General features: G+C 24.7%; 1 protein-coding gene across 2 annotated transcripts; it reads left to right on the forward strand.

The window, feature by feature from the left end:
* Positions 1–1471: 1471 nt before the first annotated feature.
* LOC100205094 (zinc metalloproteinase nas-13) lies at positions 1472–25420 on the forward strand. Of its 2 annotated transcripts, none has more exons than XM_065817750.1 (10): positions 1472–1626; positions 5968–6159; positions 6672–6731; positions 6913–7074; positions 12389–12548; positions 14503–14597; positions 18832–18994; positions 19805–19952; positions 23773–23831; positions 25239–25420. In XM_065817750.1, exons 1-10 carry the CDS (start codon positions 1566–1568, stop codon positions 25261–25263), a joined length of 1125 nt encoding a protein of 374 aa, XP_065673822.1. In that variant the 5' UTR covers positions 1472–1565; the 3' UTR covers positions 25264–25420. The 2 variants fall into 2 exon arrangements, with proteins under 2 accessions (XP_065673822.1, XP_065673823.1); XM_065817751.1 differs by lacking the exon at positions 1472–1626 and adding an exon at positions 3908–4013.
* Positions 25421–25841: the final 421 nt, after the last annotated feature.

Consider the following 25841-nt stretch of genomic DNA (forward strand, 5'->3'; position numbering starts at 1 on the left):
TAAATATAAAGGATTGCAGATAAACTTTGACGCAACGATATTTAAAACTGGATTGCGTAATAAAATTTTTTATTCCGAGCCCGTGGCCGCCAGACGTTTATTTATAAAAGTTAAAACTATCCAACGCATGCTTCCAAAACAAGTAGGAATGATGGTCAACTATGTATTTTAGGTCATGGTGACTTTGGCAGGTAACAAGTGCCAGAAGTGTTTAAAATAGCGACTAAAATTTATCAAATTATAAAGCGTAATTTTCCTATAATTTTTTTCCGAATAGAATTAGAAATCATTAGCAGACACTAAGCATGGTGGCAACTTTGGTTTTTTATTAACATTAAATAATTATAAGATGACTATCTTTTAGAATATTTTAATATTTAAATCTTATATTACGAAAACGTTTTAAAAAGACGTCAAGTATTTAATTTTAAACTAAGCCGTTAAACTATAATACTTTTCTTAGATCTTCCGAAATTAATTTTTTATGATTTTAAATCAGCATTATATATTATACCATAATCACTAACAAAGAAAAAAACAAGGGTTAAGAAGAAAGTTTAGAAGTAAAAAAAATAACTTAGTTGAAACTGATTTTTATCTATGACAAAATTAATATAAGTCCATCTATGAAAATCTGGGACACCTGGACATCTATGACTTTCTGGGACATCTGGGACAAATACCCCAATTGTTGTTTAGCAAACTTGTTGTAATGTTTTCTTCGAGAAGCTCAGAAAACGGAGAGAGTAAAGCACGCAAACAATTTACCATTTGAAAAAGGTTTATCTTAAATTGAAAACTTATAGCGTTTTTCTGTAATCCAAAACAAAAAAGTTTTCCGTTACGACTTAGTTTAGAAAAAGTTTTGCACTGATGATTTTAACATCTGTTGCGATGGAAATTGTTATTTAATGAAACTTAATTAAGAAAGTAACGTCTGCTTAAGTAGATAATTGTTTGGCAAAATTAATTATATAAAGAAATATTTTCATTAATATTGTTTAGAGAGCGCGAACTTTTTAATGATGGTACTTGTATGGTATCTTGCCAAAATTTCTTACACAATGCCTCGAGATTAAAGTTGGAAGTGATTTGTTTTTACTTTATTTCATAAAAACAGATGTAGTTTTGTTGTTTAATGTAGTTTGTTGTTAAACCAAATTTTTAAAATGTAAACTTGACATATACCACCATTGCACTTGAGGACAAGCCTTATAAAAAAAATAACTCTTACGAGTATATAATTTCTTTTTATTCAGATCATTAAACTTTTTTTAAACATAGCATTTTCTTTTATTGAAAATTTTATCCTCAATCTAAATAAATAGATATTTTATCTTACATTAAAATATAAATTTTTTATGCATAAATACATTGTTGAACGATGTTTTACACTAAAACTATTAACCATGACCGAGTTTGATTGCGTAGCTTATAAACAAATCTCAATTTGTTATTGTTTATAAAAATGTAAATAAATTTTGTACCGAGTGTACAACTTTTTTAAACACTTAATTAAAATAGCATGATAAAAGAAATTATTTCGTTTCACATTGGTATCTAAAATGAAGCTTCTCATACTATTTATAGCCGTTTGCTTTGGCAAAAAGTTACAAACTAAAAAAGGTAAATATATAAAAACATACACTTTTTAACGTAATATATATCTTTATAACGAAAACTAAAGTATAATTAAAATGGATATATATATATATATATATATATATATATATATAAATATATATATATATATATATATATATATATATATATATATATATATATATATATACAGGGCCAGAAATAAGGGGAAGGGTGAGGGTAGGGTGTGACACCCCCTCCCCAAACACTAAATCTTAGTTAGCAAAAAAATAGTTTAATTACCTTAGTCGGCTATTCATAATGACTCCTTTTAGAAATGATATTTTCTACATTATTTTTAAACTTAAGTTTTTGCTATCAATAATAACCATTTGTTTTTATTAATAGCGAAAAGTATAATCAGAGATGCGGCTACATTGCCTATTACTGATTTTATTGATCGGTTCATACAACTGATTTATCTGTCTTCTAAACAATTTTACTAAAGTGCAGATTTACTTTGGTAGAGGTTACTATGAATAAAAACAAAACAAAACAAAAAAATAAAAACAAAAAATGATAAGTGATTTATGTAATAGCATGTTTGAGAAAGATTATAAAAGCAAACATATATATGATATGCATGTATGTGTGTATTATATAAAACATATAGTATTATGTCTGGAAAAGCCAAAAATGATCTGATCTTCTTAAACTTTTAAATAATCCTAAAACTCAAGTTTTAGGATTCTCTATAAAATGATAACATTTGGGTTCTTAGTGTCTTTGTATTTTATGAAAAATATCAATTACAAAATCAAAATGAACCTAAAGACCATAACATAAATGATGCTATTATGTTGCTAAACAGTTCAACTGAGATTTTTACAGTAATAATGCAGACAATTTGGCCATAGATAATTTATTGCAATAAAGTATGCGCTTTAATTAGTCCTGAAACTGGTTTTAAAAGAGTTCAACTCTTTAAAAATCAGATTCAGGATCAGGATCAAAACTGCAAAAGCCATGGCTTCCGCAGCTTCGAGGACAATGTCATCAAAGGAACAAATATTTAGAAAATTAAAGTTGATCATAAATTATTTCAGATCTACAATGCACGTTGATCGACATGAATGCAAAATGCACGGCTAAAAAACTTGTTTTGAAGCCGATGAACGTGCGTTGTGGATATGTAACGGCTGATATGTAAATATATAAACGGCTATTATGTAAATATAAAAGGATATTATGTAAATATCAATAAGAATCAATTCTCTGGTTTAAGAAATACCCTAGTTAATTCTTAAAAAAGAGGAAAAAAAACTTCTTGTTTATGACGTTTTTAACGTCATAAATAAGAAGTTTTAACTGAGAGCTTGTTACTATTGCAAATACTTTATATTTGGTTTCTTAGTAACCGTTTTTACTACACACTAAAAATTAAAGGTAGAAATTTTTAGTTAAGGTAGGATATGTGATATACCCTTAGTAAGGTATAATTTTCTATCTTATAAGGTAGAAAATTATACCTTTAAGTTAGAAAATTGTATGACAAATAATTGTTTTTAATATAGTTTTCTACCTTAAAAGGTAGAAAATTATACCTTACTAAGGGTATATCATATATCCTACCCTAAGGTAGAAATTTCTACCTTTTTTTTTAGTGTGTATAAACCTTATAAACCCCCCTCAAATTGAGGGAGGGGGGTGTAAACTTTATAAAGTCATAAAAGCCGATCAAAAAGAGATTATTAAATCAAATTTGAAATTTGTCGATGAATATAAATAAAGTTTAAAATTATAAAAAAAAATAACAAATTTGACTCATTGGCCTCCTATTTGGGGCTGGGGGGGGAGGGCTAACGTATTGGGGTTTTTGTTGTTCCCAGTCTCCAATAACCGTAATTTTTTGCATAGCATCCTCATTCCTCATATATATGAACATACTTAAATATGGAGTTTTCTTCATGTTTCAAAGTTGCTTAGTTCAAACATCAAAAAAAGTTGTCTTCGGCCTTGCCTAATACAAGTAAAGTTCATATTATGCCGCAATGCCGTTTGCTGATAACAATCTTTGCTGATAACAATAGTTTGCAGCATCTTTGTAGTTTTTTTATATTAAATAAACTTATAACATTCCATAAATAGCACGCAAACTTTAATTTTTTTTTCATTGTTTTAACTTGTGCTCCATTGTAAATAATTTTAAATACCAAAATTGCTGCTCTATCGACTGCATTTTAATCCGTCGAAAAAAAATTTTAATTGAGACATTTCTGGGAAGTCATTAGATTTTCTTAGAAAACTAGAAAACTCGGTGTAGTTTAGGCGATTTAAAAATTATTCGCATTCTTTTAATCTTGTTGGTTGGTTGGTTGGTGGAATTGGCATGGTTTTATGAGCGTATAATGTCCAAACAAGAGCTTCAGATGGTATAATTTTTTTGCTTCGTTATTTTTTTTAATATTTAAAGAAACTTTTCTTTTCTTTTGTATAATTTTCAAAACATTTTTATTACCCCTAAAAGTAAATCTAAGGAGCACCATTTTGGAGTCTTTTGATCACTTTCGCTCATAAACGTTAACATGAATTTAGTTAAAACCTTTTGAAAAAGTGCCTTACTTTATTATAGATCCTAGTTCTAACCTTTCTGACGTATATTAACAATATATAGTTGTCAAAATACAATATTTCTATCAATTTTCACAAAAAATACTAGAATTCCGACCAAGAAAAAGCCTATAATTAAGTAAAATTTGCCAATAAACGTTTAAAACAAATCATATTATTAAACTATGATGTTCATTTTACCTAAAAACCGTATTTACTTAAAATCTTATTTAAATTTGGATGAGCGATTGTGATTTTAAGAAGATTTAAAAAAAAAAAAAAAAAGAATCCTCAGTCTGGGTATTTTTCCTATAAACATTTATATTTTATGATACCCCAAAATTTATCATTTTAATTTTCTCAGTCTTTTCATTATTCACAGACCGAATCATTTAACAGAAATATGTCGTAGTCAACTATCATTCAGGCGCTATAACATTTTAAAATAGCCTTATCTACATCGAGAGGCTGGGTTTACCTTTTCCTAAAGTCACTGAAGTATTTTTTTCGATGCTCAAGAGATAAGATGAATAACCTTTCCTGGCATGAAGTAAACATTCAATGTTTACTGTGCAAGATGATAACACATTCAATGTGTACGTGGACTGAAATTATTACAATTTCATACTTTTTTTTGTGTTATCATTTTGCACATTAATCGCACAAGTGTTTTTTCCTTCTTGTTTTTTATTATTCTAATTTGATTTAGTTGACAAAGTTTCATAGCCATCAAATAGGATACTTACTATACCATTTTGATGGATGCTACATACAGCTTCCAAATCTTGCTGAATTTTAAATCTTTTACCCAATGATTTATTGTTCGATTTATTAAAGCTTTATCATCGATTTTTAATCTAAACATTTTTAATTTTATATCATCCAATTTGTGTTGAGCCTCTTTATGTAAAACTATTTTCTGTAATGTTGATTTATTAAGTTTCCTTATCAATTCATTTTAAATAATGCCAGAGCTGTGGTAGTCCACTCATAACTAAAATATTGTTTACCATTGTCATCTCTTTGAGCAATTGCAACATATCTTTTGAACAGAATGGTTGGATTCCCATTTATAGAGCTGCTTTCCTTTAATTGTATTATATTATGCAATTTATTTGGTCTCAATGTCTGATTTTATTTTATGCGAGAACTTATGGTTCTAACTTAATATTGCTATACTATGTTAGATTACCATATGAAGTTATCTAACTTAATATGGGAATATCTAACATGCAATCAAAACTTTTTTTTAAGATGACAAAAGCAAAAAAAAAATTGATATAGTAGACAGCTGTTATTTTGAATGAAATAAGAATATGGTATTAAATATTTATTTTCAAACCATAAGTCTTGTACAATTACGAATCAGCATTAAATTATCTTTCCAACAATATATAAAAAGTTAGTTATTCTATATATAATATCATTATAAATATATATATATATATATATATATATATATATATATATATATATATATATATACATTTATATATATATATATATATATATATAATAGTTAAACTGAATTATACCTCTTCTTCTATGATTAATGCTTAGATTAACTTAATCTAAAAAAAACATGTTACTAGATGCAATAAGTTAAGTGCATAACTTTTGTTGATTGCGTGTCAGTCACTTTAGCTTTAATGACAGAGAATTGCTTTAACCTCAATCCCAGTTAGATTATGTTCTCTAGATTCTTTTCTTAGATAAGATATAATTAAAGCAATAAATGATGTTATGAATATTATTAATTTTTTACATTTTTTTTAGACTCTTCTCCAGAAATATTGAATTACAATACTACTGATGATAGTTCCAGTGCAGAGGAGGAAGAACAAACCATACAAAGAATTCTGACACAGACACAAGTTGATGAAGAATTAACTAATGATGGAAGGGCGGTGCACCATAAAGAAGCACTTAAAGCTTTTGAAGAAAAAATGAAAAATATGGATCCAATAGGTAAATATTTTCAATTTAGAATGCTTTAAATTTTGAAAACTTAATACAATAACAGATAAAACAATAAATAAAAAGTTAAAATGAGTTTTAATAATTCTAAATCAACCAAAATCGAGTCTAATGTAAACACTAAAGACTAAAGTCTAATGTAAACACTGGTATTTTAAAATCCTTTTAAAATTTGTGTTTATTTGCTTAAAAACTTTAAGGTTTTGCTTAAAAAATAAATAAATAAAGTTTATTAAATTTTGTGCTTGAATAAAACCATTGCAAAATTTTAAATCTTTATTATTAACTTTAAATGTTATTATGTGATAACACAAAACATTTGTTTTACATATAAACTATAGTCTTTTCACTAATGCGTTTTTTCGCGTTAGTGAAAAAACTTCAAAAATAATTATAACACTCTTATATATTATGTCATATTCTATCTCTAATTCTATTTCATTTGTAATTTCTCTTGCTTTGTTTTAACATTTGATTTTTATGCTTAACAATTAATTGCTTAGATATTACAAGTGCTGAAACCATAATAGAAAAGCAAGAAGAAGCTCTTGCAGAGCAAAAAGGTTTGTATTATTAGTTTTATTAATTAGTTTTGTTTTTATATATAAAAATTAAAACAGGTGTTTTCAAATTTTATTAAACTAATTTAATTTAGTTTGTTAATTTTTTTTCATTATTTATTTAGTTTTACATTTTTGTAATATTAGACTTTCTGAAGTTAAATTTTTTATTTCAATTTTATAGCTGAAGTTAAGAACAAGGTTATTGAAATTGTTGAGGGGGATATTATTAAAACTGAGTTAGTAGAAGCAATCATGAGCAATGATACTTCTAAACGACAGTTGAATATTGGAGAAAAATGGAGTCTTGAAATTGCATATGAACTACCTGTAAAAATTACTGGAGGTTTAAATTTTTTACCTTTTCACTTTTTAAGTACAACTTAGTAATGGTTTATGACTGAACAGTTTTTGTTGATACAATAATATATTTGACACAGTGAAAATTCATATTCTTTTACAAAAACAACAACAGAAATCAGCAAACAAAAGCTTTATAAATATATATATATATATAAAAGTTAAGACCAATATTTTATATAAAAAATAAAGATAAATAGCAAATTTGAAGTAAGAATATATACAGGAGCTAATAGATTATTACAAAAATTTGAAACAGTTATATGAATAATTAAATGTATTTACAAAACAATATAAATAAAAGCAATTTTGAATAACAATACGTAGTTGGTATTGTGATTTATCCTCCTCTGGCTAATTGCCATATAGAGGCTGGATTACCAAGGCCCACTAAGACAAATTAAGCTCACTAAAGAGTATCATAACTTGCTTCATTGGGCCAAGAGTAAATTAATTTAAGAAGTACAAATTAATTCAATTTCAAGTTGTATTCGTATCTTAAATAATCCTTAAAAAATAAGTTTCTAGTTAGTTAAACTTTCCAAAACAAGTTATTTATCGAGATAGCAAAAAGCTTCATAATTTTGAATGCGATATATCTTTTCTCTTGAAAGTAAGTTTTTTTGTCACAAACCGATTGAGGCTAAACTATTGCACATTGAAAGAAAAAATAAAACATGATTAATAGCAAAGAGCAATGGTAAACAAACATTTACTGCATTAACAAAATAAAAGAACTTAACCTTTTTACATATGTTATGAGCATATAAAAAGAATGTAACCTTTTTACCATTTTAAGTTATGTCTTAAATTGTAACCAATTTAAGACATAACTCAAAAGTTTTATAGGGGCAAGACAAATAAAATCAAAAATGTCTTTAAAAGGTTTAAAAAATTCTAGAATGTCTCAGAGGCAAGAAAACAATATTTTTTGAAAGGGTCTTAAATGCTCTTAAGGAATGATACCATTTTAAAGTTGTTGAAAACTTGCTTTTCATACTCGCTATACTTCAATGCGCATCAGCAATTTCAAAGAGTGAGTCACAGGAAAAGACGAATATTTGTTTCTGTTGTGAAACACCATGGCTTTGAAGCTCCATTATGAACTATTTGTTACAGGTGCCACTCATTCTTATTACAGGTGATATCTATTAATTCAAATAGATTGGACAAATTATTGTAGTATCTATGCTATGCAACAGGCTTTAGCCTGTTTCAATAACTAAAGAACTCAAAAATGTTTGGTATTGTTTTCGCTAATTTATGGATTTTATACTGCCATGTAGGAAATTTTACTGATTGAGCCTGGATTTTATAGCATTGGACTTAATTAGACCAAGGTCTCTATTTGGTGATTGACTGTTGATGTCTCTCTTGTTTGGGAAGTATAGATTTCATTCCTCAACTGCATCTGTAAATTTCTTCCTGTAACTTGCTTCCGTCATCTGAAGGTAACTGATCCCTATTCCGGGGACTGAAAACAGGCTGCTTAAGGATTTGTCTTAAAATGGATGAGGGATTAACTGCATAAACAATATAAGACATAATTTTGAATCCACCATGTAGTTACTTTATGAATTTTTTTCTTCTCCTTTTTACCAACCTGTAACACAGCAGCAATGAATTAAACAAGTATAAAAGCAAAAGAATTCACACATTATGTAATACTGGGTATGATATATATTATGTCGATTGCAACTCCCTAAACAGTACAAGAACAAAATCACTGAAGTTCTACAACTTAAAGCATATAGATAAGATGCAAATTTTCACCTTACCTTCAAGAGTTTTTGGTAATATTCTTATGTAAAATGAGGTTTCCATGACTTGTACAATTGATTCCAAACAGACAATTTGAAGGTTGCTTTGTATATAAATGAAAATGAAAAAATTAAAATTTAGAAAACTGACAACAGAACAATTTTAATCAATACAGTTGTAATAAAGTTAGATCAAATTAGTTTAGTAGAAAAAACCATTTAAAGATTGTAATGAAAAACTTTTTTTAGCAAGTTTTAATAAAGAAAAAATATTACTTTAACTTTCTATAAACTAAGGTAAAGAATAGAGAAAATTACAAAAATCTAATAAAAACTACTATAAAATAAAAAACTTTTTTTTTATCGTTTTCATTCACTTATGATCTGTTAATCATACATGACGAGGCTTATCATTTTTATGTAACGAGACGTAATGTTACAAAACTGTTACATAACATGTTTATGTAACAAGACGTAACATACATACATTTACGTAACGCGACATGACATTTTTATGTATAGTTACCTATCAGTTTACTTTTTTACGTAACAAAAAGTAACATTTCTAACCTTACAAGTAACCTTATATTGTAACGTGTGGTTTCTTAGTATTTTATATCATTGAACATGTGGTTCCTTAATATTTTATAATTTTTTGTTTTTTTATATATATGAATATCTTCATATATAAGTATATGAAAATAAATATAAGTATATGTAAATATATATAAGTATATGTAAATATAAATATGTATTTGAAGTAGAGTGTAAATAGTAAATAGATATACCAATAGTAAAAAAAAAAATTCTAATCAAGTATTACAAATAACAAGTTATAAACACAATAGCAGATTTAACTAATTTTAGGTATTGTGGTTTATTCTCCTTCGGCTAATTTCCATACAGAGGCCACATTATCAAGGCAGGCAAAGACAACTTCAGCTCATTAGAGAGCATCATAACCCGCTTGTAAGTTAAAGTTACTTACTATTGCAGACCAAGAGTAAGTGATTTTAAGAAGAATGAAGAAATTAGAGTGAAAGTCGGAAGAAATTAAGTTAGAAAGATAGCATAGAAAAAGCGGACAGATATTGCACTAGATGTTAGAATGTGCAATCTTTTTTCAATACGCTAGTTTTAACATTATTGATATTTTAAATACACTGATGATAACACAAATTATGGGTTGATACTTAATATATATTTTTGCTTGTGGGTTTGTTAAAACTTTAAAATTGCAAAAAAAAATTTTGTGACAAATTCACCAATTGAAACTGAATATTTAACTTTTATACAAAAAAATTGAAATTGCTTTCAATTTTTTTTTTAAACACGGAAGAATTTTTAAACTTACCTGAACTTTACTATTTAAAGAATTAAATAGTAAATTTACTATTTATAAATTATTTATTAAATTTATTATTTATAAATAAGTAAAAAAATCTTTCAGATTTTTTAACTTACCCAAATCAGAGAAAACATAAGTAATTTAATGATTTTGTGACAAAAAAGCACACAGATTAACACCTAGGAATGTAAAGACCATAAAAAGTAAGCATCACCCAGATAAATGCCTATTTTTAGCTGGGTGATGCAAGCATTATCTCCCATACCACTTTTAGAAAAAATCTCATCAGCGATCCTTAAACAATGTTTATTAAGTTATAAAATTATTAAGTATAATATATTTAATAATTTTCAGATTCAATATATTATATTTTGATATTATTAAATATTGGAATATAAATTAAATATTGGTATATTTAGAGTTTTTCACATATTTATAATTTTTATTTCATTTTTTAAGAGAAAGACTAAATTTTTGATAACACTTTTGACTTTATGTAATTCTTAAATATTAGCCTCACAATTTTTTTAAATAACCTGAATCGCTCTCTTGGAACTCTGCGAATAGTTCCACGCAAACATCTAAGTTGAATAAAGCCTAAAATAAACAGGTTATCCAAAGAGTTGAGCAAATGTAAAGATGTTGCAGACTAGAAATATTGCTATTTTTGGTTACTGAGACTAAAAACTAGACAAAATATAAGAACTAGCACTTCGTGCATTTAGGTTCTATTGCATTTTTAATTAAATTTTGATGCTTTCTTTTTGCAGAAGGATCCATTCTATATTGTGCCAATAATGTAGATATCAAACCTAAAATGAAAATAAAAAGTTAGAATGAGCAACAAAAGCAATCGGTAACATATTAAGACCATTTATGATTGAAAAACTTTGCGATAAAGTTCATAGTTTTGAAGTTTTTTGTTGTTGATAAAGCCACTGTTTTATATCATTACTTAGAATGTTTATAAGTCAGTTTATTAATAAATGTATTAAATTTGTAAATAAATAACATTTTTTTGCAAAAAAATCAAATATTGCAACATAATTTTTTGTACCGTAAACGTAAAAGTTTCTGATTCTTTGATCTTTTCGAAAGAATTTTATTTTTTACAAAATGAGAAACCACAACCAAATATTTTCAGAAAAGAATTTGTGTTTTGAAGACGGATTTGAGACATAATTTAAATTCTTCACAATTATAGATTTTTTTTTACGTTACATTGCGTCTCATTTGGTTTTTTTAAATTCTTAAAAGTTTACTCTTGAGTCCTTAATACAAGGAGGGGGGGGGGGTTATTAGTTTTTGGAAAATTTTCCCACCCACTCTAAGCCACTTATTAAGACCACCCCTCCCTCCCCCTCTTTCTCCCCCCCCCCCCCCCTTCCTCCTTCTCCCACCACATTTATTAATTTTCATTTGTTATCAACAGAAAAATTATGGATGGATATCTTACTTAGTTTAAGTAGATTAGTTTATTATTATACTATAACATACAGCAATATAAAATAATTGTATATTAATTGTAATAAGTGGTATATTATAGTACAAATAAATCATATTTTAATGTTTACACCAAATAGCTAAAAATGGAAATGCTGACTGATCCTTCAAAGTGTTTCATTTACTTAGTGATAAAAACACTTTAATTCAATAATGGAAATTAAAATGGAATCAATTTTTTTTTTTATTATATATAATAAATTATTTAATTAACTGATCTTGTTTTTTCTCTTTTTTGATTAAATTGAAAAATAAAATTAGTAAATCACAAATAAAATAAATAAAGTAGCATGATTAACTTAAAGATACAAGCTTTCATTTTCTTCAGTTCTCGGTTTCATTTTTTCAATAGTAAAATAAAAGATATTAAGTTAAAAAAAAGATTAATATTCTATAATAGAGTTATTATTAATTTTATTATTTTTGCTTGTTTTTACAGTTTTATTATGATTTATCAAACCCTATTCTATTCTAGTAAGAAATTCTAGTAAAAAATTAGTTTAAATAAAAAAATAAATTCAATTTAAAGCAGCATAAAAATGTGAAAATCATTTTAAAATTTACATTACAAATGCAATTCATATATTCAATTTGTTGCTAAATGTTATTTGATATTTGTATAGTAATAATTAGTATAATTAATAGTAATAATTAAATAGTTATGTCAATAAATAGAATAATAATTTTAGATGGTCGAATGCAACGTGCTATAAATGAAGCTATCAGAGAATTGAGCAAAGAGAGTTGCCTCAAATTTTTAAAAAGATTAAACAATGGAAATTCAAAACATAATCTAGATATAGATGGAGTAACACCAGAACCTTATTTGAGGTTTATTCAAGGAAATGGGTATAGTGTTTAATAATTTTTTAAAGTATTTATGCAATGATATAATAGGTTTTTTATATTTTGAAGGATTTTATTTTTCTGTGATGATTTTTTTAGGGTTGGTGTATCACATTTTTTGAAGTTGTTAAATTTATATTTGAAAAGAAGAAAGTGTTAAAATTAAGTTGTTCCAAAATACAAGTAAAAAAATAAAAGAAAAATGATTTTTTGTGTATGTGCTTGAAAAGGAATTTAATTTTTGTTTGTTTTCTCATAAGTAAAATGTTGTTTACTTATGAGAAAAAAGTAGCTTTTGCTAGTAATATTAGTTCCTGATATTTTGTATATTTATATTATGAATTTTCTGATTTTTGTTATGGTTCCTGATATTTTATTCTACCTCCTAATATTTTAAGTACTTTTTAATTTCATTTACTTGATATTTGTGTAATTTTTGATATATTATAATAGTTCCTAGTGTTTCAGACCATAAATACTTCAACACCTCCTTGTCTTAGGGTTGAGTTGAGTAAAGGCTAGTAAATGGTGTCTTTTCCAAACAATTATCAAAAAATATGTTTTCAAGTGCTAATTTCATTTATTTTTAAAGTCACATTTGGTTTATAAAAGATTAAAGGTTATAAATGATTAAAAAGATGCAATACACTTTATTTTAACATTTTTTGTGTCTAAAAAATTTCTAGTCATGAAAATTTTAATATCTTGTCTGTTATTGGTTAATATAACATTTTAATGTTTTGATCTTGTCTGTTATTGGTTGATATAATATTTTAATGTTTTAATCTTGTCTGTTATTGATTGATATAACATTTTAATGTTTTAATCTTGTCTGTTATTGGTTGATATAAGATTTTATTGTTTTAATCTTGTCTGTTGTTGGTTGATGTAGCATTTTAATGTTTTAATCTTGTCTGTTATTGGTTATGTAACATTTTAATGTTTTAATCTTGTCTGTTATTGGTTGATGTAACATTTTAATGTTTTCATCTTGTCTGTTATTGGTTGATGTAGTTTAAAAGTTTGTTGCTTTGCATACCTTTTCATGACTCAATTCAAAATAGAATAAGATAATGTAATGGTTTGTTCAAGAATTGACTTGAAACTGATTTGTATAGTTTATATACTGCTAATCTTCCTTCTTAAAAAAGATGAGATAAAAAATTTTCCTTTGAAGTAAAATTTTTAAACCAAAATTTTAAATTGTGCTTACTTTTTAATGAATGTATTTTTTAATTATTATATTTATATATATTTACATTAATTATTATACTTTTATATTCATTATATAATTATTATATAATGAATTTATTGTTTCTTTGCATAAACAAATAGTTTTTTGCTGTTTACTTGTTTTTCTATACACAAATAGTTTTAGCTGTTTACTATTCAAGTATAGTAAAATGAGTAAAGCTTAGATTAGTAAAACTTACAAGATAATACTTTTCAAAATAACAAGCATAAAGTTAAAATTTATTACAGCATTTCAATTTCCAACACAAACTTTATTACAATAAGACATAATACGATATCACTAGTCTCCAGTCTCCAGATTATAACATCACTAGTTATTATCAAAATATTACTTAATATAATTTAATACCATTTCAAAAACATTAGGGTTAAGAAATAGACGATAAATAGCTGAATAAGTATAAAATTAGAGCTAGGTGTGAAATAAACTCCTTAAACAGGTATTTTATGGGTCATGAAAGCCAGTATATAATATTACTTAAGAAAAAAAAAACTTTTGTATACTGGATTTTATTTAATGGTTTGTTGTAAAATAAAAATACAAATAAATAGTGAAACACATGTTTCTTTTGCCATCAGGTCAACACACTGATATTTTACTAGTCAACATACTCATATCACTCTGCAAACTCATATAGTCTATACATAATTATATAATTTAAGTAATTGATTGAATTTTACATTTTAAAATTTTTAATTTTAGTTGTTACTCATACGTGGGAAAACAAAGTGCAAGGTTTTTTAAACAATATAACAATGGTCAAGAAATCTCTATTGGAAATGGCTGTGAATACAAAGGTTTAAACTTCAATCAATTTTTGTTTTTAAAAATAAATTCAAGAATTTATTTTTAAAAACAAAAAGAGTTCTTAACTAATTAATTTTTTTATTTATATAAATATATATTATATTGCATATTTTTATATATATATATATATATATATATATATATATATATATATATATATATATATATATATATATAAATTATGCTAGTGTATTCTGACAATAGAGTGCTCAATGTTCTTAAAGAACAGAGCAATAATAAATTAGTAAAAAACACTTATCTAATTTTCTTCAACAAGTTGTTTTGCTATCAATAGGCTCATCAAAAAGCTTCTTGAGTTTTTACTATTTTTTTACTAATATAGTGTTTTTACTAATTTATATATATATATATATATATATATATATATATGTTTGTATGTATATATATGTATGTATATATATACATATATATATATATATATGTATATATATATTTATATATATATATATATATATATATATATATATATATATATATATATATATATATATATATATATAATATACATATATATATAAATTAGTAAAAACACTTATTTAACTTTTATCTTCAACATAATGTTTCAACATCAGTAGGTTCATCAGGAAGGAATATATATATATATATATATATATATATATATATATATATATATATATATATATATATATATATATATATATATATATATATATATATATATATATATATATATATATAACCAATATATATATATAACCAATATATATATATAACCAATATATATGTATAACCAATATATATGTATAAACAATATGCATATATAAATAAACAATACAATATAAATATAAGCAATTTAACATATACATATATAAACAATATATAAGCAATATAATATATACACATATAAAAACTCCACATATACTCAAGGAAAAAGGTACACTTTTTAGGTAGTCTCATAAACAAAACATTTTTGAGCCGAAACCTGGTAAGTAACAAATAAAAGGGTTTTTTTGCTTCAAATAATATTTTAAATAAGGTTTGATGTATTACTCTAAACAATTGCAATTGAAGTTACACTGACAAAAACTTGGATTCAAAATAAAGATTCTATTATTATCAAAAAATGCCTTGTCCAAAAGTTCATTCTCTCTATATTCACTCACTATATTCATTCACTTCTATAGTACTGTCATTAATGTCTTTAAACACATTTCTTAATGTTTTTTAAAGTCAAATAAAAAAATATGTACGATAGTGCATCATTAAAAACAAAGTTAAATCTAGCGTGTTTAATACTGGAAAATTAATACTAGTATTTTAGTATTATAAAATTGTAATACCACACCTTTTGAAAAGTTTTAAATTTACGAAAAAATACTTAATTTCTAAACAATTTTTACTCTAAGTAAATAAATTTACAAATCATGAGATACTAAAAAATCATGCGAATTTATTGAACTATTTGGTAAAACTTTTGTTTCTTGTTCCATGAAAGTACCCATCTTTAAAAACAAAGTGCATCCAGAGTTTTGTTGTCTATTCTGCATTGTAATTTGTTTTTAAAAATGCTAGAAGCAGAATCACTTCTAAATTCAATGCTACTAGCCAAGCTATTAAAAAAAATCATGAACCTGTTGAAGGTTTTTTTCTCATAAAACTTCATCTTTAAAGAGATTCGTTTTCTTTACACTTATATTGCCAGCACAATCTGATTGTCTCTCGACAACCATATTTGTTTACAAAAGGCTTCCCACATCTCTTCTTTTTATTGATTCCTCAGAATTTCTCTTTTATCAACTTTATATTTTCTAACTTCTAAGTGAAGAATTTCATGGACTTGTTCCTAAATAGCTGTGCTTTGAACCCAAAGCACTCAATTGAAAATACTTGCTTTAGATGTGTGTGAGAAATTGAAGTTTATTATTAGATTTAAAATTTCTTTAAATTATGATTTATTTAAAACTTAGATGAGTTATAATAAAATGAATTTATTATAATTTATTTAAGTTTGTGTGTTCAAATGATGCATTCATGTCAATTGATTCATTCAAATAAATGTTTCTTTCTCCTGTTTTTTTTTTTTTTTTGTATAGATCTACAAGCCTTGCACAGCTGCTAATTTGTAATTTAGTACTAATTTTCCTACTTACTGCATAACTGCTGCACCCTCATTTGTTAAATTCTTTTCCAATGAAAAACAATATTGATTCAATTTTTCACTTATTCTATGACATTTTTCTGCAGGTAAACTTCTATAGATCTAAAGAAGTTCTATAACTATGACTCCCAATGTAAATTCAGATTTATGTGTCAGTGTTTCCTTTGATGAGTGAAGAAGTTCACTCATCAAAGTTCTGAATAGAAGCCCATCAAGTGGTCTAGAAAGGGGAAGCCCATCAAGTGCTCTAGAACCAAAGCTCATCAAGTGCTCTTGAATAGAAGTCCATAAAGTGCTCTAGAGTAAAAGTCCATCTAGTGCTCTAGAATAGAAACCTATCAAGTGCAATTAAATTTTAATAATTTTTGGTCACTTTTTACATTTTTCAGTTTTCATCTTTGAAGAAGCAAAAAATCAACCAAATTTTTAAATCTTTTTCTTAATGAAAATTAAACTTCAGAATCTTACTCTCCATCATCTAAATTAAATGACATCATTGTCATTAAAAACTCAACACACACATCATTATCATTATTAACTTAAATTAATAAATAAATAGTCTATATATTTATAAATTTTATTTAGTAGTATTAATAATATTTTAATATATTTATATATTAGTTTAATTAAATAGTTTTCGATAACTTAATTTAAATATTAAAATTTAAACTTAAAATATAAACTCATTAAGATAGTTTGAACATATACAACTTTAAAACTTTTTTTTATGAATAAATTTAGAAATGTAAATAAAGGATACAAATAATGTATAATATAATTGATTAAAAAAAACTACCAGTATATATATATATATATATATATATATATATATATATATATATATATATATATATATATATGTATATATATATATGTATATATATATATATATATATATATATATATATATATATATATATATATATATAAATATATATATATATAAATATATATATATATGTATATATATATATATATGTTTTAATTCATTTTTACAAAATGGCAGACTTTACTTGCAGTTTTTAAGTAACTATAATTATTTTAACATATTGTTTAATTTAAATCTAACAAAATTTCATTAAAAGCACCATAGAGTACCTTAATCTCATTTTTTGGCATGAACTGTTCAAACTAACAAAGTTAAATATTTATTTTATTAGGAATTAATAAAAAGATTATCATATTTTTAAACTAATCTGCTCCAATACTTGATTGCTGTTTTTAACAACATGACTTATTAAAACTTTTGCAACAATTTTTTTTCTACATGTTTAACTGCTAGATGAATTAAGTTTTTACTCACTAGGTGTTTAGCATTATTTTATTGAAATTTTTGAAAAAATTAACAAAAGAAGTAGAAGTCATTTATTTGAACAAATGTACAATGCTTTGTTAACTATTCCACCATCGTCGGTTGAAGCTGAAAGATGTTTTAGTGCGGCAGGGCTTTTTGTAACTAAATTTAGAACATCCTTAAATGATGAAACTATTGATTCTTTATGCTTTCTTTGCTCATATCTTTTACAGAAACAAAATGGACATGAAATAAACGTTATTTAAACTTGTTTATATTAAAAATTTCTTATAAAACTTATATTTGAACTTCTGAAAAGTTTTTCACTAATGTATTACGATTTAGTTATAAAACTTATTATGTTTTCAATAATTATATAAATTAAAATTCTTTGCCTCTTTTAACCATTATAATATTATAACCATTCTTATTACAGTGGACTGTTTTATTACTTTGAAACAAAATTAATTTATATTTAAAAAACTCAAATAATACTATTTCTTGTGTAATTAAAGGGAAACTTTATTTTTCATAAATTAATCGATTAATAATCGATTAATCGTTTTTTTTTAAACGAATTAATCGTTAATCAAAAATTTCTCAAAATGATTAATCACAACACCCTTAATACCTAGTGAGTAGTTTTTTGTTTGTGTTAAATTAACTTGAAAGGGTGGCAGCAATTTAAGTGCTTTTTTTTATTTATTTTTACTAGTTAATTGTTTGTTACTTATTTTAATTTGAGTATCAAGTCAATAAGTAAAATAAATTCTTATTTTATGTATTCCAGGCACAGTAATGCATGAAATTCTTCATGCACTTGGATTTTGGCATGAACAATCTCGACTAGATAGAGATCAATTTGTTAAAATAAACATGGAAAACATTGAAAAAGGCATGGAAGACAATTTTTTGAAGTATGAATCAGGACAAGCTGAAACTTTTGGATTTGAGTATGCTTTTTTTTACCTTAACTTTGTTTATAATTTATTTTTTTATATGATAATATTTAAAACATAACTTGAAGAATGTGTATATAATCAACTTTTCCCTAATATCTTATTTAAATAAGGAAAACCCATTCATTCATTCATTCATTTAAATAGGAAAACAAGCACAAGTGTTAAAAAAAAAAATTCTAAAATTTAAATGAAACTATCTATAATAGCGTTTACTGTAAGCCTTTTGTGGTTTTCATATGAATTTTAGTTGCAATTTGGATAAAAAAAATTTTAAAAATTGTATTGAAAATAACGCTGTTGTATATACATTGCATGCCAATGATATATACTAATGAATATATTTCAATAACAAATACTAGGTTTTGTATATTGCACTAATGGTATGCATAGCATGATAATAGTGGCATATAATATATTACAATGATATGCATAGCATATCATTGTAATATATTATTACAGTGCCATATAATATATTACAACAATATATTATGTTCTATATATTACAACTTATATCACAACTATATATTATGTTCTCAACAAAAAATTATGAAAATATTGTTATATATAATTACTATTATATGTATATATATATATATATATATATATATATATATATATATATATATATATATATATATATAGACACACATTTATACAAATACGTGTATTTGTTTGCATTTTTATGTTGTCAATTTTGTTATTTTTTTATCCTCAACTATATTTTATATTGTCACAGTGGGGCATTATAAATAAATGTTGCGTGGGTTTTATTAAATATTCAAATGTTTTATAAACTTTTAGATATGATCTTGACTCAATAATGCATTATGGAACACATTATTTTTCAAAAAATGGGAAAAGTACAATAGATGTTTTGGGTAAAGAAAAACCAATTGGTCAGAGAGATGGTCTAAGTAAGATTGATAAGGCTCAGCTAAATGCGTTATATGTAAGTACAATTTAATACTAAAGGTGTAAAAATGATTTTTATATAAACATTAAATTTTTTTTTTTTTTTTTTTATACTTGAACTTTTATAATTTTATAGTTATTATTATAACAAAGAAAACTTTAAACACTTAAAAACTTTAAACACTTTTTAACTTAAGAGTTTTAATTGTTGAAATCTGAAATGTTTCTTGCTCCAAATTCTTATAGGATCCTATAGGACTTTTTGACTAGGGCAGTTAAGCATACTGGTTTATTCTTAATTTTAAAAATAAATACATTTATTACCTTGATGGCTTAATAATTTTTTTTTGTAATTATATACTTAAATAGAATTTATTAATTTTTTTAATTTTAAAGCGTTCTCATTTTAACGCCAAAGCAAAAAAAAAAATTATAAAATAAACAAAGGCTGGTGTTTTGAAAATAGAAGCATTTTTTTTATTTTACTATTTTCTTTTTCTAAATCAAATTCAAAATAAATATATTTCAGACACCAAACGAATTGCAATCTCACTTCCTGTAATTTATTTGAGTAATAGAATATAATAATGAAGTTTCTATTTTAATGCATTTACGGAAACTTTATTAAATTATCCTTGGTCTTAGATAATTATTTTACCAGCCAAAAACGGCAGTGATTTCACAAGATAAATGTTTACTGCGAGAAATAAACTTTTATAGAAAGGAACCTTCCCTAAGTTCTTTAAGTTTTAGTCAAATTTGAAAAAAAAATCATCAGGTTTCCCTGTTAGCTAGTGCAGTTCGAAATTTGGTATTGCATTATACCAGCATCTTCTGTCGCAGTAGAATCTGCTTTGTGAACCAAATTTTATTTAAAGAAAAGAAAGAAGTAGTCTTTCATCAAAAACTTAAGATTTACTTAATTATTTTTTAAGAGTGCAAAAAAAAGACCTATATATAATCAACTATTTTTAAAAAAGAACTCTTATTATATAAAGAAAATTAAAAAAAATTAATTTAACTTTTTTTTGACTTTCTAATGGGAAGTTATTAAAAAGTGTAGGGAAGGAAGGTCAAATTTAATTAATAGTAATATTATAAATTTAATGTCATGTAAAAATTTAAAGAAAATGATTAATTTTTAAATACTTTAAGCTTTCTGGAAATTGGAAATAGATTGAATTCAATCCATTTCCACTTCCCGGAAAAATGGAAATTTTTTTTTTTGCCTTTAAACTATATAAATAAAGTATATAAACTATAAGCATATAAACTAAAGTATATAAACTTTAGACTATATAAATAAAGTATATTTTCCAATATAAATACATTTAATTTGCAAAAACTTTTCAATTCAGAAGAAACTACTTTCCGAAACTGGTTAGAAAGCAAAATTGAACTGCCGTAGTTTGAATTGAATGAAGCAGTTAAATTTTGTTGAAATTTCTTCGTAGTTTTGCTATATATAATATTTATATATGTCCACAGATAACATTGTATTAGCCCACAGATAACATTGATAATTTTGTCCTAAAAATACTGCAAAAAATATTTGATTGTTTTTTTTCTAATGTTTAAATATTGTTTTGTACTGGCATATTCCCACTTGAGCTCCTGGTTTATGAGGTAAATAAAAATTCTCCACTATTTCATAAGTGTTATGATCATTGTACGATATTGTGTATTCCATCGAATTTTCAAGTTTGTTATTTTCATTGGTTTATAATTATAGTTTGGCTTTTTTATTTTCTTGATTGAATCTACTGATGCTACTTTTTAATGTTTTCATTCTTTTCAGTTAGACTAAATGCAGTAAAAGAAAACGCTAAAATGTGATTTTTTTTATTGATAAAAATTAATTATGATTTTATTGAAAAGGATTAATCTGAGTATATGTTTTTTTTTTGTTTTTTTTCTTTTTCTTTTTACATCAATGTTATTTGCTCAGTTAGATTAATAGTCTATATATTTTTTAAATCAGAAGTAAAAGTTTATATTAATAGGTTAAAGCAAATTCTTTTTTTTCACATAGTGATGCAAATTTACTGGTAAATTTTGATTTGAAATTTCCCCAGAAAATTTTGTTAAGTATTAAGTCATAAGTTTACCGGTAAATTAAGAAAAAAAATTTCATAAGAATTTCATAAAAACATTTGGTGGATTTCCACTTATGAAGTTATTTAACCTAGTATTTAATCAACCAGCTGTTATTGATTCTACCTTTACTTTGATTCATCTTTTCTAAACATGTCTCTCAATATTCCAATGAAAAAAATGTAAACATAGTTTAATGTCTGTTTTACAATTTTTGGTGTCTAAAATATTAAACTCCCTTATTAAAAGTCATTAATTGAAATTTGGAGAGCCACTGATCAGTGCTGGATAAACGGTGGGGGATTTATTTTTATTGAGGCTTCGTAGTTTTGGAGGCCTGATTCAAAATGAAATACTTTTTTTTTAAAAACTCTAAAAACTAAATATTTGATTAATGACATGAAAAAAGGCTTGCAGCTTAAAAATAGCCCTGGGCTCCAAAAAGCCTTAATACACCATTAGCTCGGTTGCAAGATAAGCAAATGTGACCTGTTGTATTGACAGGGGATCAAAAATCAAGCAACAATCCTAGGTAATAAGGTCTTAATAAATTTCTAAATTATTTGAGTTTAAGTGTTTTGTCTTTCAATATTACTTGCATTCACAATCTATTGTATTTTCCTGAGACCTGCCTTAGGAAGAAAATGCTTATGGCTAATATCTAAGCTTCAGTAAAAAAATGCCTCTTCTATTTCAAAACAATTATTTTATTTTTTCAATTTTTATTATTGTTGTTGCAAAATCTTCATACATAACCATACATTAGCATTAGACAGAACTTTTATACGTTGGCTTCTTGCAATAATAAAAAGACTTGTTCTTAAGAGAGATTTTCTTGTACAAAAGAATAATTTCTACCAGCCTCTTTGATCTCTGTTGAAAACTTTTTTTAAGTCATTCTCATTTGATTTGTCATTCAGCAAACCCAGGTCTTTTTACTGTACCTGTCCCTTCATCCTAAAAAAACTTTTATCCATCTTTTTTTTTTTCCTGCACTTCATCCTTTGGAACTCTCGCTCATCTTCGCGTTTTCTGAATAATACAAATTTCAACTTCTCAAGTCTTCTGTCAACTGTTTCGTTGCTCTTTAACTCTGTTCTTTATTTTTTATTAATTCCCAATATAATTTACTCAACTCCATCTTAATATTTTTATTATTGCAGCCTACTGGGAGTAAACTTTGTTGAACTTGCTCTACAATAAATATTGCATCTGTTGTTTACTTTAATGACAAATAAATTGTAATAGTTACACAAATTTTAAAAAAGTTACAAATAATATTATTAATTTAAAAAAATTTAGTAGGCACATCAATTGGTTCTCAATTTTAATTCATTTTTCAATTATTTCAGTTATTTTCAACATGTTATTTCAAATATTTTTATTTTATATAATAATATTATTTTTATTTTTCAAAATTAATAAAGTTTGACTTAAATAGAGTTAAGGTCAAATGGGGTCGAATGGAATATTTGAGATTTTTATTATTATTATTATTATTTTTTATTTGCAGAATAAAGATTAAAAATTTTTTTTATAAAAATCAAGTCAAAAATTTTTTTCGTTACTTTTTAAAATCTTAATGAATCTTTTTTTGTTTGTTTGTTGTTGTTGTTTTTTTACTTAATTTTCCTCCCCATAGCCAAGGAGGTTTCTCTTTATGTTTACCTTTTTACTTTTTTTCTTTTTTCTATTGTACTTTAATACAAAAATAATAGAAATCTAATTTAACTTTTGAATTTAAAATTTTTTTTTTTTTCAAGTGTTCTAAGGAAGACATAAAAAAAGACAGATTAACACGCTTCAGAAACAAGGTCAAATTGTAAGTATTATGTTCATTTTGTTCAATACACTTTTTTTTAAACAAAGTTAAACTAAAATTAAATATTTTAAATATATAAATAAATATAATAACTCGATATAATAGGATTTTTAATAGGGTTTTTATATTAAAATATAATTAACGCAAACTTTGAGTTCAGTTAAGGAGTTTTTTAAAAGAATTTATAAAAGAAAAAAAAAAAAGCAACCTAAAGTATTTAAAAAAAAAAAAGCAACCTAAAGTATTTAAAAAAAAAAAAGCAACCTAAAGTATTTAAAAAAAAAAAAAGCAACCTAAAGTATTTAAAAAAAAAAAGCAACCTAAAGTATTTAAAAGAAAAAAAAGCTTCTTAAAAGCTAGTTTTTTAAAATTTTCAAATATTGAAAAAAAAATTATTTTAAAAATGGTTTTGTCTTTTAGTTTTTTGATTTTACCAGTTATAATAAAAATGATGTGTATTAAAGATATATAAAAATTAGAGTGTATATGAAGTTTGCGTTACTGAGGTAAGGAAACTTAAATACATTCAAACAAGACTAATTCGAATATCAAAAGAAATTCGAATATTAAAAGAAATTCGAATATCAAAAGAAATTCGAATATCAAAAGAAATTCGAATATCAATAGAAATTTTTTTTTTCGGCAAAAAAAAAAATTTTTTTGGAGTCGTCCACGAATTGCGTCACGCAATTTTCAATTGTTTTTACCCCCTCCCCCTCGTCACAAAATCGTAACACTTTAAAAACATCTGTATGAGTCGTCACAAAACCATTACTCTCTCCCCCTCCCTTAGAGCGTGACGTAACTTATGGAAGACCCTTTTGGACAGCGCTTTTCATAAATGAATGAGTGATCTAAAAAAAATTTGATAGAACTTTGCGATTAATTGTAACAAAATCAATCAAAAAAACTAATTTTGTCTTTAACATCACTGTTATGAAATTTCAAAAAAACATTTTTTTGAAATTTAAGCACATGCATGTCAAATTGGAATGTTTATGTTTAAGAAACATTCCAATTTATGTTAAAAAGAAACATTCCAATTTATGTTAAAAAGAAATATTCCAATTTATGTTAAAAAGAAATATTCCAATTTATGTTAAAAAGTAAAAACTACTTTTTCTCTCGTTTTTAAGACGAGTCAAACTTTTTATGGCGATGAATAAATGGTGCACTATTTTTGTTTTGCTTTAAAAAAATGACCGATGACAATGACAACTATTTTACGGCGCAGAATGGTTGTAAAACAAAATTCTGTTTTATGTTATCAAATGAGAAATAAATTATTATCTAACGTATTTACATAAAACACTTAAATTGTCGTAAAATACTTTGTAAATCGTCGAAGTTTTAAAAGTTATTTAGTCGATTAAGTCTTTAAGTGTTTTTGTTTTTGTTTTAATTTAGAGACAAGAACATTTATGCATCCTAAACAGATGAAGTTGAACGTTTATGGATCCTTAAGTGTATGAAGAGCGTTTATGTATTTCTAAATGTTCGTGTTATGACGAAAATTGCTTGTGCAACATTTTATTCTGCATTGCATATGTATTTTTATTTTCCTAAATACATTCTTAAATGTCTCTGAATTTATATGTTTTTCTTGATAAATAATAAAAAATTGAAATGAAAATCATAAAAGTTTATAAAATCAAAAAAATGAAAATCATAAAACCTTATCATCATTTCCAATCTTTTTTTAATATCTTTGAAAATAAATAAAATGGATATCATTTTGTAACGATTGCTATCCCGGAAACTCAGGTTTCTTTATACTTCCGAAATCTCAGGATTGTCTATTATCAAACACAGAATTCCCTGTAAGGCCGAACAAAACAAAGCATAATGAAAAAATAAATAAAAATTGTGCGTAGCAGTAAAATAATTTTTATTTAGTATAACAGTAAAGAAAGTAATTGTACGTTTTTAGTTATATTGTAAATAAGTTCTCGAAAAGGTTTAACTTTAATAAAAAAAAAATCTTACACATCTTAAAAAAAAAATCTTACA

The sequence above is a fragment of the Hydra vulgaris genome, chromosome 14 (assembly GCF_038396675.1).
Source record: "Hydra vulgaris chromosome 14, alternate assembly HydraT2T_AEP".
Taxonomy (NCBI): domain Eukaryota; kingdom Metazoa; phylum Cnidaria; class Hydrozoa; order Anthoathecata; family Hydridae; genus Hydra; species Hydra vulgaris.